Here is a 13,608-nt window from a genome sequence, read left to right as displayed (position 1 = left end):
TAAAATATATGTATTTACCCAAATATAAATACTTAGAGTTTTAATTGGCAGATATTTGGTATAGTTCAAATATTCTTTCCTGAGGTAAAAAAAATAGTTAAATGTTAACTAAGGTATCTGTAAATTCAAAATGTGGGGGCTTTTATATAAGCAATGACCTGAATTTATTACTCTTGAAAAAACTATTAGAAAAATATAATATTTTACATATATTTTAAGGTCAGAGTAAAAGACTTTTAAAATTAATGCCATATATTGATTGGTAATGAATTAAAATTTATCTACTAGGCAACATTTAGGACATTAACATACCATATTCATTTTAGATAACTTACAGCATGCTTCTCTGCAGTAATTTAAATTAATGAAGGATCACTGTTCGTATGTAATAAATATTAATTTACATACCATTGTTTCAAGCAATCCTTTTCTTCTCCTGTTTCACTACTACAAGAACATCCCAGGTGACTGCTCACAGTACAGCTGCTCATTACTCTAACTGCGTCCTGGTTCTGCTTTTGACCCTGTATAAGCCTCTTAATCTCCATGAGCCTGTTTCTTCACCCATGAAACAGGAATATAAATGGTTTCTCATAGCATCATTGAGATGATTAAATTAATACAGGTAAAATGTCTAGCCTGTGGTAGGTGCAGAAAAGGTTAGTTTCTTTCCTTTATAACCTAGTCCTATCTTAGCTATTTAAGAAAGAAGTCATGGTATATTTATATACCACATTTTTTCTATTCTAAGACACATTTTATGCCTCTAAGATTGTGATGCGTCTTATAATCAGTGGTGACTTGTCAGAAATAGTTATCATTGCTTCCATGTAAGTTTGTTCTTTTTTATGTATATACAGAGTGATATCTGGTATATATATATATCATACGTATATGTACATATACATATGTCATATAATTGGTGGCATATCTTCTTTCTTGATGGCACATAAATTGACAGTGTGTCTTATAATCTATGGCACCTTAAATTCAATGAAATACCATAAGAATAATCTCTTTGTCTTAATCATAATGATGGCGCTTTTTTATTTATTATTCTATTTGTTCTTATAGGCTTTATGCAGTTGGTGGTCGTGATGGAAGTTCTTGCCTCAAATCAGTAGAATGTTTTGATCCTCATACTAATAAATGGACACTCTGTGCACAAATGTCAAAAAGGAGAGGGGGAGTAGGAGTAACTACCTGGAATGGATTGCTGTACGCAATTGGAGGACATGATGCTCCTGCGTCCAACTTGACTTCCAGACTCTCAGACTGCGTGGAGAGGTAATTTCCTGTGAAGGAAAACTTGTCTGACCCTTCCAGACAAATTAATGACTCCTTATTGAACGTCTACCACATGCAAGGCGGTTCCTTCACAGCTTTGTAAACATTGGGTTGTCTGCTCCGGCCATCTCCTGGTCTTTCTCCTAACAGCTTACTCAGATTCTTCTCTCATCATATTACTGCCTACTTAAAATTTACCTTAGAATTAATTATATAATTTATTAATTGAGTTATATGACAAACATTTATTGTGTACATATTTTATACTGGATACTGTACCTGACAAGAAAAGGAAAGGAGCTTGACAAATTTCAGAGAGAAGGAATGGGGCTGGAGGCTAAGTAAGAGGTGAAAAGGAGAGGAACATTTCTAACACATTTTGATATAATGAGATACTATGAAATAATAAAATAAAAAACTAGTATGGCTTAAAAGGTTACACAAGTCATCCAAACTGGCCTCATGAAACTCAAGTATGGGGCCAGGTAAAGAGCCTAACATCAATGGACGATTTGGACAGTAGTTCAGGCTCCCATCTGTTATCTTTAGTCTGGTTCAAGGAATGGAGAGAATTGAATGTATTTAGGAGGTAGAGTCAATGGGAGCATGTACGAACACTCCAAAGCAGAAAGAGATATGGTTCATTCAGAAAACTGAAAGGCGGCCACTGTGTCTGGGGAACAGAGAATGAGGGAGACAGTGACAGGAAAGGAGGCGGACGAGGGTGGAGATGGGGGCAGAACACGTGGAGTCTTAAGGATTCTGGATTTTAAAGAGCAATGGGAAGTTGATAAGTGTGTGTGGGTGTGGGTGTGCACGTGCACGCTCATGTTTTATTTAATTATACATGATTGGAAGAAAGATAAAAAGTGAAATGCAGGTTTGATGACAATGAGTGCTTTCTATTTAATAATAAGGAGGGTCGGCTTGTTGTCTTTTGAGAAAGCAGGAAAGATATACTTATATTTCACCTGTCTTAGGGAGACTGCGCTTGCTGCATGTTATACTCCAGGAAAGGAATATGGAACTCTTTGTACACTTTACCCCATAAGTTACAGGCTCACCGCAGTACTGCACCCAATGAAAAATTGTTCATTTTTGTGCAAGACGTATTAGAAGCAATAGATGTATTAGAGCATGATGTATCTGCTCTTAGATAGACAACTTTGGGCTGTTCTAGTTAATATATTTCATGAAAGGAACAAGAAGGTTCAAAAGTGGATAGCTTTAATGATTACATCTGTAAGCCATCTTACATAGAGTTTCGTGTATTGATTTCCTCAGATTTTCAGTAGGCAATAGAAAATCTTAAAGCAGTTTTCAGTATTTACTTTAGCTCTTTTGGATAGTTTGTTATGGATTTACTAAATGAATCCATAATATTGTAAGTTAAAGCTTTTCAGGAAAATATTGATATTTTTTCTAAAATATGTTCAGATGGACTTTAGATAGAAGTAATAAGATAAAGGGTAGGCTTAAAGAACTAAACTATTTTTATTTTCTTGAAAGAAAAAAATGTTAATGTTTTACGTGGAAAGAAAAAGTAAATTGAATTTAAAAAAAAAAAAAAAAACATGTTCTGAAATAGGCATCTCAAGCCCTGAGAATAAAAAGTGAAATATTTAAAAGATCAAATACAGGGCGCCTGGGTGGCTCAGTCGTTAAGCGTCTGCCTTCGGCTCAGGTCATGATCCCAGGGTCCTGGGATCGAGTCCCACATCGGGCTCCCTGCTCAGCAAGAAGCCTGCTTCTCCCTCTCCCATTCCCCCTGCTTGTGTTCCTGCTCTCGCTATCTCTCTCTCTGTCAAATAAATAAATAAAATCTTTAAAAAAAATAAAAGATCAAATACAAACCAAACTGTTAATAGTGGTTACCACTTGACTCTGTAATTAAAGTTGGAAGGAAATGAGGCTAGTTATTGCATTTTTTATATATTTTTGTAATCTTTGAATTTTTGTTACAAGAATATATTCTTTGCTAATAGGAAAAAATTGTAATGAACCAACTCATCTTTAAGATGACATTTATCAAATGCTTATTGTGCATTTTCATTTAATCCTCAATGCTGCATGGTGAGCAGTATTTTCACCAATAAAGAAACTAAGATGTAAAGATTTTAAGTAACTCTACAATACCACAGAGCCAGTGATTGGAAGGATAAGGACTCAAGATTCTTCAGCCCAAATCCAAAGTCCATTCTCTAACCACTTTGCTATACTGCCTCTCCCAGGTGTTTCTGGATATGTAGGTATTCTTTTATTGAGGTATAATTGGCATATAACATTACATTAGTCTCAGGTGTATAACATAATGATTTGACATTTGTATATATTGAGAAATGATCACAATAAGTCTAGTTAACATCCATCACCATATATAGTTACAATTTTTTTCTTGTGATGAGAACTTTTAAGATCTACTCTCTTAGCAACTTTCAAATATACAGTACAGTATTATTAACTGTATCACCATGTTATACATTACATCCCCATAACTCATGTATTTTATAACTAGAAATTTGTCTCTTTTGACCCCCTTCCCCCATTTCACCCACCCCCTCCATGCCCCACCTCTGGCAACCACCAATCTATGAGCTTAGTTTTTTGTTTTTGTTTTAGAATCCACATATAGTGAGATCATAGGTATTCGTTTTCTCTGGCTTATTTCACTTAGCATAATGCCCTCAAGGTCCATCCATGTTGTTGAAATGGCAAGGTTTCATTCTTTTTCATGGCCGAATAATATTCCAGTGTGTGCATGCATGCATGTACCACACTTTCTTTATCCATTCAGCCATTGATGAACACTTAGGTTGTTTAGATGTCTTGGCTACTGTTAATAATGCTGCAGTGAACATGGGGAGGTACATATATCTTTTCAAATTAGTGTTTTCATTTTCTTTGGGTAAATACCCAGAAGTAGAATTACTGGATCATATGGTAGTTCTATTTTTAATTTTTTCAGGAATCTCCATACTGTTTTCTATAGCAGTTGCACTAATTCACATTCCCACCAACAGTGCACAAGGGTTCCCTTTTCTCCACATCCTCCCCAACACTTGTTATTATCTTTTTGGTAACCGGCATTGTGGTTTTGATTTACATTTCCCTGATGATTTGTGATGTTAAGCACCTTTTCATGTACCTACTGGCCATCTATATGTCTTCTTTAGAAAAATGTCTATTGAGACCTTCTGCCCATTTTTAAGTGGTTTATTTGGGGTTTTTTTTGTTTTTTGGGGTTTTTTTGGTTATTGAGTTGTACAATTCTTTATATCTTCCAGATATAAAGATACATTATCAGATACATGATTTGGAAACATTTTTTCCCATTCCATAGGTTGCCTTTTCATTTTGTTGATGGTTTCCTTCACTATGCAGAAGGTTTTTAGTTTGATGTGGTCCCATTTGTTTACTTTTACTTTTGTTGCCTTTGCTTTTTGGTGTCAGATCCAAAAAATAATTGCCAAGACCAGTGTCAAGGAGCTTACCCCCTATGTTTTCTTCTAGGAGTTTTATGGTATCAGGTCTGACATGCGAGTCTTTCATCCATAAACTATTTTTACTTAAAAGTATTGTGAGAACAATGTCAGCTCCAGTTCTAAAATTTTCTTTCAGATATGATCCCAAAACAGACACGTGGACTGCAGTGGCATCTATGAGCATCAGCAGAGATGCAGTGGGGGTCTGTTTACTTGGTGATAAATTATATGCTGTTGGAGGGTATGATGGACAGACTTATCTTAATACAGTGGAGGCTTATGATCCGCAGACAAATGAGTGGACCCAGGTATGGCATTTCATTTTTCATTATTACACTTCTCTCTTTTTATTAAAACAATTCATTTGGTAAAAATGATCTTCTCACTTTTGTCCAATATCAAAATATATAGCATAAGCATGATAAAGTCATCTCTTGATTAAATATATGAAAACAAGAAGGAATGTTTAATTTTATGACCTAACTAAAATCCAAAATTATCTTTAAAGTGTAAGTTAATACTCAGAGAAATTATTAATAGTTTTGATCTGCCACCATTTGATTACTGGGAATTGATGAGATTCTAGTATTGATAAAGCAGATAGGACCACAAGAGAGCTATGGCAAAGGGAGGGGAGATTGTGGAAAATAAGAAACAAAGATAGAAATCAGAAAAATGTGAACCACTTAGGCAGATGTGAGCAATAATTTTTAAATACTCAAGCCACTGATATTTGGGAGCAGATGAAATGTCTGGGATTCACCTAATAAAGATGGCAACCTTAAATTACATTAACAAGTAAGAAACTTGACCCGGCAAGCTTATTAACAGAAGGAATTCCAGCCGTGTCTATTTCTGGAGGGCCTAGCACTTCTAAGAATGAGCTTTTGAGGTCTTTGTTTCCATCATTACCGAGAACAGAATTAGGAATTTTGTGCCCCAATTCAGTATCTGGTACCTGAAAGACACTCAGATGTTTAATTGAGCCAAGGTTTTCCTACATACAAGGAGCAATGGTAAGTACTGTCAAGAAAACAAAACTTAAAAGAATCTGCACTGCCATACAGCTTAACTACTTAAGTACGTATGATCTGTGTGTGTAAGGGGAGAACCCACAATGTAGAACAGTTAGTAGGAAGTGTCGCATGGTGTAGGCATTGAGTGGTGTAGGAAATCAAAGAGAAAAAATAAAATGGTTGTTGAGAGTGCTTCAGTGAGAAGTTGGACTTAAGCTTTGAATTGATCCAATTCAAAAGGTAGAAAGAAATGGAAAATTGTGTGAGAAAACACGAAAGAAATGTCAGTGAAGAAGAAATACGCCAGATATATTGAGAAAGTGTGGCTGGTTATAAGGATCCAAGCTTAGTAGGAGTAGGACTTCTTTTTTTTTCTGCCCTTTTTAATTTAAATTAAATTCATTAACATACAATGTATTATTTGTTTCAGGGGTACAGGTCTGTGATTCACCAGTCTTATATAATACCCAGTGCTCATTACAACACATACCATCCCCAGTGTCCATCACCCAGTTACCCCATCCCTCCACCCCCCTCCACTCCAGCAATCCTCAGTTTGTTTCCTATGATTAGGAGTCTCTTATGGTTTGTCTCCCTCTCTGGTTTTGTCTTATTTCATTTTTTCCTCTCTTCCCCTATGATCCTCTGCCTTGTTTCTTAAATTCCACATATCAGTGAGATCATATAATAATTGTCTTTCTCTGATTGACTTATTTCACTTAGCATAATACCCTCTAGTTCCATCTATGTCAATGCAAATGGCAAGATTTCATTTTTTGATGTCTGCATAATATTCCGTTGTGTATATATATGTGTATATATATATACCACATCTTCTTTATTCATTCATCTGTCAATGGACATCTGGGCTCTTTCCATAGTTTGACTATTGTGGACATTCTTATTAGAGAGCAAGGTTGGGGTCAGGATGGAAGTCAGTGAAGGCCATGGTTCAAGAGTTTGGTAGTGGGAAGCCAGTGGAGACTTTTAACCAGGAGAGTGATACAGTAATAGAAAGTTCATGTGGCAGTTGGGGACAGGATAAGTTGGGTTAAGGGCAGGGGAAGCAAAGGCTGGATAAAAATAAAACATTTAGAAGATTGCTTCACTTGTAAGGCTTGAGGTGTCAACTCTAGAGAAGGATTCAAGAGATATTACCAAGTCCTGTCTATTCTTTCTTTCTACTGGGTTGGATTAAAAGTTCAACTTCTGAAGAAAACAGCAAATTAATGACTGGAGAGTGTCTTAGATAAGATAACGGAATAGAGCAATTAGAGAGAGGAAGCAGGGTTTCAACAGGATAAGGAAGAATGAAGGTAATTTGTCATTTGTGAAGTTATAAGAACCTATGAGAATGTGATAGAAGCAGAAACCACCACACAGTGTAAAAAGTAAAGAGAAAAATAAGTAAATGCAGGACCTAGAGGGGCATACAATTTTCAAATAATGATGATGATAGGAAGTTAACATTTATCAAACACATTTTATGTACTAGACTCTATTGGATGAGGAATCTGAGACACAGAGAGGTTAAATACTTGACCCAAGTCACACAGTAAATCAATGGTAGAGTTAGAATTTGAGCCAAAGGTCTTTTTCACAGTAGAGGTGAAAACTAGAGAGTAGAGATTCCAGATGCTGGAAAGAGAGAGCAGCATTAAAGGACACTTCTGAAAGAAGGGCAGGAAACAGAATTGAGAGCAAAGACTGGTCCTCCTCAGACTGGAGGAAAGACCTCTTCCAAGACTGGAGAAGAAGATGAAAATATGACTGTAGAAAGGGACAGGAGTTTTTAAATGAAGAGGATAGAAAAAGGGACTTAGTGTGTGACCTTGATCTTGTTTCTTAAGTTTAAATGGGGTCACTGGGTGAAGGAAAGAAGAGATCATTTGAGAGCGCAAATCAGCACTACAGAATTTTATCAGAAATTATGTGATTGGGGTGCCTGGGTAGCTCAGTGGGTTAAGCATCCAACTGTTGATTTGAGCTCAGGTCATAATCTCAGGGTCGGGAGATGAGCCCCATGTCAGACTCCGTGCTCAGGAGGAAGTCTGCTTGAGATTTTCTCTCTTCCTGTCCCTCTGCCTCCCCTTCTCTAAAATAAATAAATAAATACATAAAAATTTTAAAAAAGAAATTATGTGATTATCCACCATCAGCCTCCTGCCATGGCAATGTGAATGATAACCAAGGAGCCCAAGAAGAGATGTAAAAATCTCTTTTTCTAAGATGTGTTGATTTACGCTCTTAGGCTAGTTATAAGGAAATCTTTGGGCCGGTATTTGAGACTTGTTATTACAGGTAATTAATGCTTTATGCTGAATTACTCTCTTATCAAAATTAATAATCAGTGACCACATAGCTATTGTTTGCACATCACCTCTATTACTATTTTTAAGCACCTAAATTTGGACTTATAACTGCAGAATCTGAAAAATAAATTTTCCATTCAGTGTTCCAACAAATGGACAAGAGGACATTTGTCTAGGGAACGAAATGAGATTATAAAATACAAAACAAATTTTCTCAGTGCTTTGTATTAGTCACCCCTTCCCTGAATACTGTTGTTTTAATTCTTAGGTCTTACTGTGGACAAAGTAATCTTTCTTTAAAAACTATCCTTGTCCACACTTAGTTTCACTATGAATGGCCTGGTGTCTAGGGAGGGAGGGAGGGAAGAAGGAAGGAAGGAAGGAGGGAGGGAGGGAGGGAAGGAAGGAAGGAAGGAAGGGTAAGTGAAAGATTTAGGAATTACTCCTTATCCATAAACTAAGATTATACTTCTTTCCCAGCACCCTGCCCTTGTATCTCATTGTCATAGAGTTTATTCACCAGGTTTGTTTCTACTCCTAGGGAGTTGGAGGAGGCATATTTATTATTTATTTACTGTGCTAAAAAGTAGCAGAGTGGGCTTAGATGGCCCAGCCCTGCACAGAGAGGGCAGTCAGTAAATGTGCAATGACTCGTGCCCCTGGGAAAAAAGCAGCCAGGCATGCAGTGAATCTGGTGTGCTCTGAGACAGGGTATCTGTCACAGGCCCTCTCTAGAAAATACTTGATATTTTCGCCACATGGGTCACAAAGTGTTGCACAGTTCCTCATTATCCATATCCCACATCCTGTCGGCCAAATAAAGTGTTTCAGGTAGAATACGTCCTGAGCAATTTTTTTTTTTTTAGAATTACCTTTAAAGAGAAGGGAATACTGCATAATACTGTGATACACCCTAAACAATTGACTCTGCGAAACTTTGACAGCAGCAGGAGGCTTGGAGGAAGGCGGGGCAGGAAGGCTGGGGCAGCAGAGTTTGGCAGTAGCTCTTTGACAAGTACAGACCATATCAGTATTTTACCAACTAGTATGGCTTTATCAACAGTTGAACCCACATACCCAACAAATATGTCTTTTTGCTTTTTTATTTTAGGTTGCTCCACTATGCCTAGGAAGAGCTGGGGCTTGCGTTGTAACTGTCAAATTATAACATAGTGCTTTGTTTTCTAAATGAAGATTTCATCTGCCTCATGAATTTAGTAAAATTATTCTCCTACCAATGGATACATTTTTAGCCAATTTGCAATGCCGCATTCCTGGGCACAGAGTGCCCAATCTCAAAGCGAAGATGGTAAAACAAGGGAGGAACGAGAGGATGACCCAGGATTAAATCCTACATTTCTCAGTAAGTCATTTCTCAGCAAATCCAGACTACAGCTGGTGGACTGTGAGCATATGTTCCTGACATAACATATGAGGACAAATGCACTGCTCCTCAACACGACCCAGTGTTAGCTGGGAATGTCATTTATTAATAATCAATCACATTTTACTCACTTTATCCAGATTTCTTTTACTACAGTGCATATATGCCAGATAACACTTTGAACGTTTGCTTTGTAACTTTATCGTACATTAGTTGCCGTAATTTTTATCCATTTGTTCATTTAACCACAACCGCTGCTTTAATGACATACTAAACACTATGCTGATATTCAGTTTTCAGAAATAGCTGCATTATATATGCTTTGATTGTGGATTTTATTTCTCAGTTGGCTTAGTCTCATGAATAAAGAAAAATGAGAGTTAAAACAATAATGACCAAATGAAAATGAAATGATCTTTGGGTTCTTTTAAAATATTCATCCTATTATATTTAGATTCACTAAGAGCTATGCATTATGATATTCTCAAATTGGAACTGAAACATGGTGTTTTGCATTAAATTTAAGATATGCAAAATTATGGGGGTGCCTGGGTGGCCCAGATGGTTGAGAGTCTGCCTTCGGCTCAGGTCATGATCCCAGGGTCCTGGGATCGAGCCCCACATCGGGCTCCTGGCTCAGCGGGGAGTCTGCTTCTCCCTCTCCCTCTGCCTCTGCCTCTCCCCCTGTTCATGCTCTCTCTCTCTCTCTGTATCTCTGTGTCTCAAACTCTGTGTCTCAAATGAATGAATAAAATCTTTAAAAAAAATAAAAGATATGCAAATTTATGTAGAGGAAATGAATGTCATATGCCCTAAAATGTTCTTTCACCCAAGTAGCACTTAATTATATGGATTTGTTTTCTTTTATATTATATAAGATGTTTTGATTTTGATATTGACAAAACTGTTTGGATATTCTTATGTTCTTAAGTCTGGATTTGCCTCCCTTGCTTTGTTTCTCACATTTTGCTGCAGTTAGTAACCCTTTGTGCTTCTTTGTAATCAAATAGTTTGAGGGGAATGGGATTATTGAATGTTTGAAAAATAAGTTTAAAGTGTTTATTACCCAAAGTTTTGTACATTTGTAAACTCCAATTACACATGTGAATGTTAATATTCTCAGTGAATTGTTTCTTGTCAGCAAAAATGCACTGGGGCAGTAACATTTTATGATAAATCCTTTAAGATATGAAAATCATTAATTTATGTCTTAATATAAAAATGAGTATAAACTAAATACCCATCTTTTAAAATACAGAACTGTGGTTAATGTGCTTTTACATTTTATATCAAGGTAGACTTCATTTTAGTTGCTTTCTTTAAAAAATTAAACCAACTCTTTTTTTGGTGGGGGGTGGGGCGGGTGGGGTGGGAGGCAGCCAATTTTGAATGCTCTTGAAATGTTTCTACCCTGGAAACCAAGAAACTGAATACTTCCATTCCCAAAGCAAATCTTGTGGTCATCTTATTGGTGTGGCCACAAAGAAAATAATAGTGAAAAATACATTAATGTTTTCTATATTCATTATATTATGAATATAAATTCAATTATTTTCATGACAAGGAGGGATCAGCCTTAGAGTATATTTATGTATTTAGGGGAAGAGAGAGGAAAAGAAGAGGAAAAGTTACAGGAAACAAAACAAAAAATCAAAAGCAGAAATGTGTTAGCACATCATCACCTTCTTGGGGAGGCTCAGGCCTGTGATTTGAAAGGAATTTATACTTGTACAATACAAGGATTTATACTTGTGATTATTCCTTTGAACACTCACCATCCACTCTCTGAGGACCTTCCTTTCCTTATGGGATTCATGAACAGTGCCTTTGATTTTTCTACCTTGATAGAGGACCTTTTTAATGCAGTTTTGTACAGTTGACACTTGAACAACACAGGGGTTAGGGGCCCAACTCCCTGCACAGCAAAAAATCTGCATACAATTTTTGACTCCTTGAAACTTAACCACTGATAGCCTACTGTTGACCAAGCCTTACCAATAATGTAAACAGCTGATTAACACATATTTTGTATATTGTATGTATTCCTACAATAAAGTAAGCTACAGAAAAGAAAATGTTATTTAAAAAATCATAAGGAAGAGAAAATATATGTACAGTACTGTACTGTATTTATCAAAAAAAATCCTCATCTAAGTGGACCCATACTGTTCAAACCTGTATTGTTCAAAGGTCAACTATGGTCAAGAGGATCTGCTTTCCTGAATACTAATAAAGAGAACCAATTCTTTCTGGTGACAGAACGCTCACCAAAACATTCATTCTTCTCGTCTGGGGTCTTATAACTCTGGAGGAAAATACGACTCTTCTTTGTATCCATCATCCAACATTGCTGCCTTGACTTATACTTGCTTGTTCATTGATGATGATACCTAGATGCTCTTTATTTTAACCTCAATTAGTGATACCTTATAAAAATAATATTTGTTAGTAATTATTGAATGCTTATTATGAATTAAGAACCAAGTTTTTTGCACGCATTAATGCACTTAATCCTCACAACAACCTTATGAGGTAGGTTCCATTATTATTCTCATTTTTACAGATGAGGAGACTGGGGCACAGAGAAGTTAACCCCAAGATCATAATATAGCAAGTAAGTGGTAGGACAGGAATTTGAATGCAGGCACTCTGCACTTGAGAGTCCATACTCTTATTTCTTTCTCTAGGTAGAAAAAGAGAGGTTTCATTTTAATAAATGAGGAATCATTTATTTTAATAAAAAGAAAACGAAGAAGGTTTATGCTTTTTGGAAGTAAAATTTATACCAGTCATACCCCTCTCAGATAATTTTGGTTCTTTAGTCTCATTGGGGAAATTTTGTTTAAATCTCTTATAGAATTTTACATACAAATTTGCTTTAGAAAAGTAAATGCAAGAAAACACGATATATACTTCACATTTTATAAATATTAGATGGATTGCATGGTATTTTGGATGACTGAACCATAAACAGATTTATTTATCAAAAAGGCTTTATTGCCAAAAAAATTAGATGACATAGATGAAATGGACAAATTCCTAGAAACACACAAATTACCAAAACTGACTCAAGAAGGAATAAAAAATCTGAACAGACCTATAACAAGTAAAGAGATTGAATCAATAATCAAGAATTCCCAACAAAGAAAATACAGCAGTAGATGGGTTCACTGGTGAATTCTGCCAACCATTTAAAGAGAAATTAACACCAATTCTTCTTAAACTGTTCCAAAAAAAAAAAAATAGGAGAAACACATTCTAATTTATTCAATAAGGCCAGCATTATCTTGATACCAAAGCCAGACACAGACAGATTGTACACTATGACAAAGTAATAGTTATTGCAAGAATATGGGGATGTTTCAACATATGAAAATCAGTCAATATAACATATCACATTAATAGCATGAAGGGAGCAACATTGTCCTAGTTGGACAATGACATGAAAATAAAGGACAATGACATGAAAATAAAGCTATTTGTTATAAAAAAAAAATTGAATGAAGGGGGAATGAACAACATGATCATCTCAATTGATAAGAAAAACATTTGATAAAATCCAACACCCTTTCATGGTAAAAAAAAAAAAAAAAATTCCACAAACTAGGGAGAAATGGAATTTCCTCAAACTGTTAAAAGGCATTCATGAAAAACCCATGTTAACAACATATTAAATGGTAAAAGATTGAAAACTATCTTCTTCAGATCAAGAAAATGCCCACTTTCACCACTGCTAGTCAACATTGCACCAGAAGTTCTAGGAAGAACAATTAGGCAAGAAAAAGATATAAAAGGAATCCCGATTATAAAGGAAGAAGTAAGACTACTCTGTTTGCAGCTGACATGATTCTATATATTAAAAATTCTAAAGAATACACACACACATACACACACAAAACAAAACTTGAGTGCAAATAAATTCAGAAATGTTGCAGGATACAAGATCAACACAGAAATGTCAAGTGATTTCTATACATTGGCAAAAAAAATCCAAGAAGGAAATTTTAAACACAGTTCTATTTATAGTAGCATTACAAAGAATAAAATACTTAATAATAAACTTAACCAAGGAAGTGCATGGCTTGCACATTGAAAAATACAAAACACTTATGAAATAAAGATCTAAA

General features: G+C 35.7%; 1 protein-coding gene across 6 annotated transcripts in view; it reads left to right on the top strand.

Moving 5' to 3' along the window:
- KLHL5 (kelch like family member 5) overlaps nt 1-10,595 on the top strand; it is an 84,152-nt gene extending 73,557 nt beyond the window's left edge. For all 6 annotated transcript variants that reach the window (XM_081812456.1, XM_081812455.1, XM_081812457.1 and 3 more), the window contains 3 exons: nt 1,075-1,287; nt 4,906-5,077; nt 9,209-10,595. In XM_081812456.1, the coding sequence (XP_081668582.1) occupies nt 1,075-1,287; nt 4,906-5,077; nt 9,209-9,265 (442 nt within the window). In that variant the 3' untranslated portion in view covers nt 9,266-10,595. The remainder of the gene's footprint in view (nt 1-1,074; nt 1,288-4,905; nt 5,078-9,208) is intronic.
- Nucleotides 10,596-13,608: the final 3,013 nt, after the last annotated feature.

Source organism: Leptonychotes weddellii, chromosome 2 (assembly GCF_054177405.1).
Source record: "Leptonychotes weddellii isolate Sample4059 chromosome 2, ASM5417740v2, whole genome shotgun sequence".
Taxonomy (NCBI): domain Eukaryota; kingdom Metazoa; phylum Chordata; class Mammalia; order Carnivora; family Phocidae; genus Leptonychotes; species Leptonychotes weddellii.
Note: the sequence above shows the minus strand (reverse complement) of the source record. Positions and strands in the feature narration are given on the sequence as shown.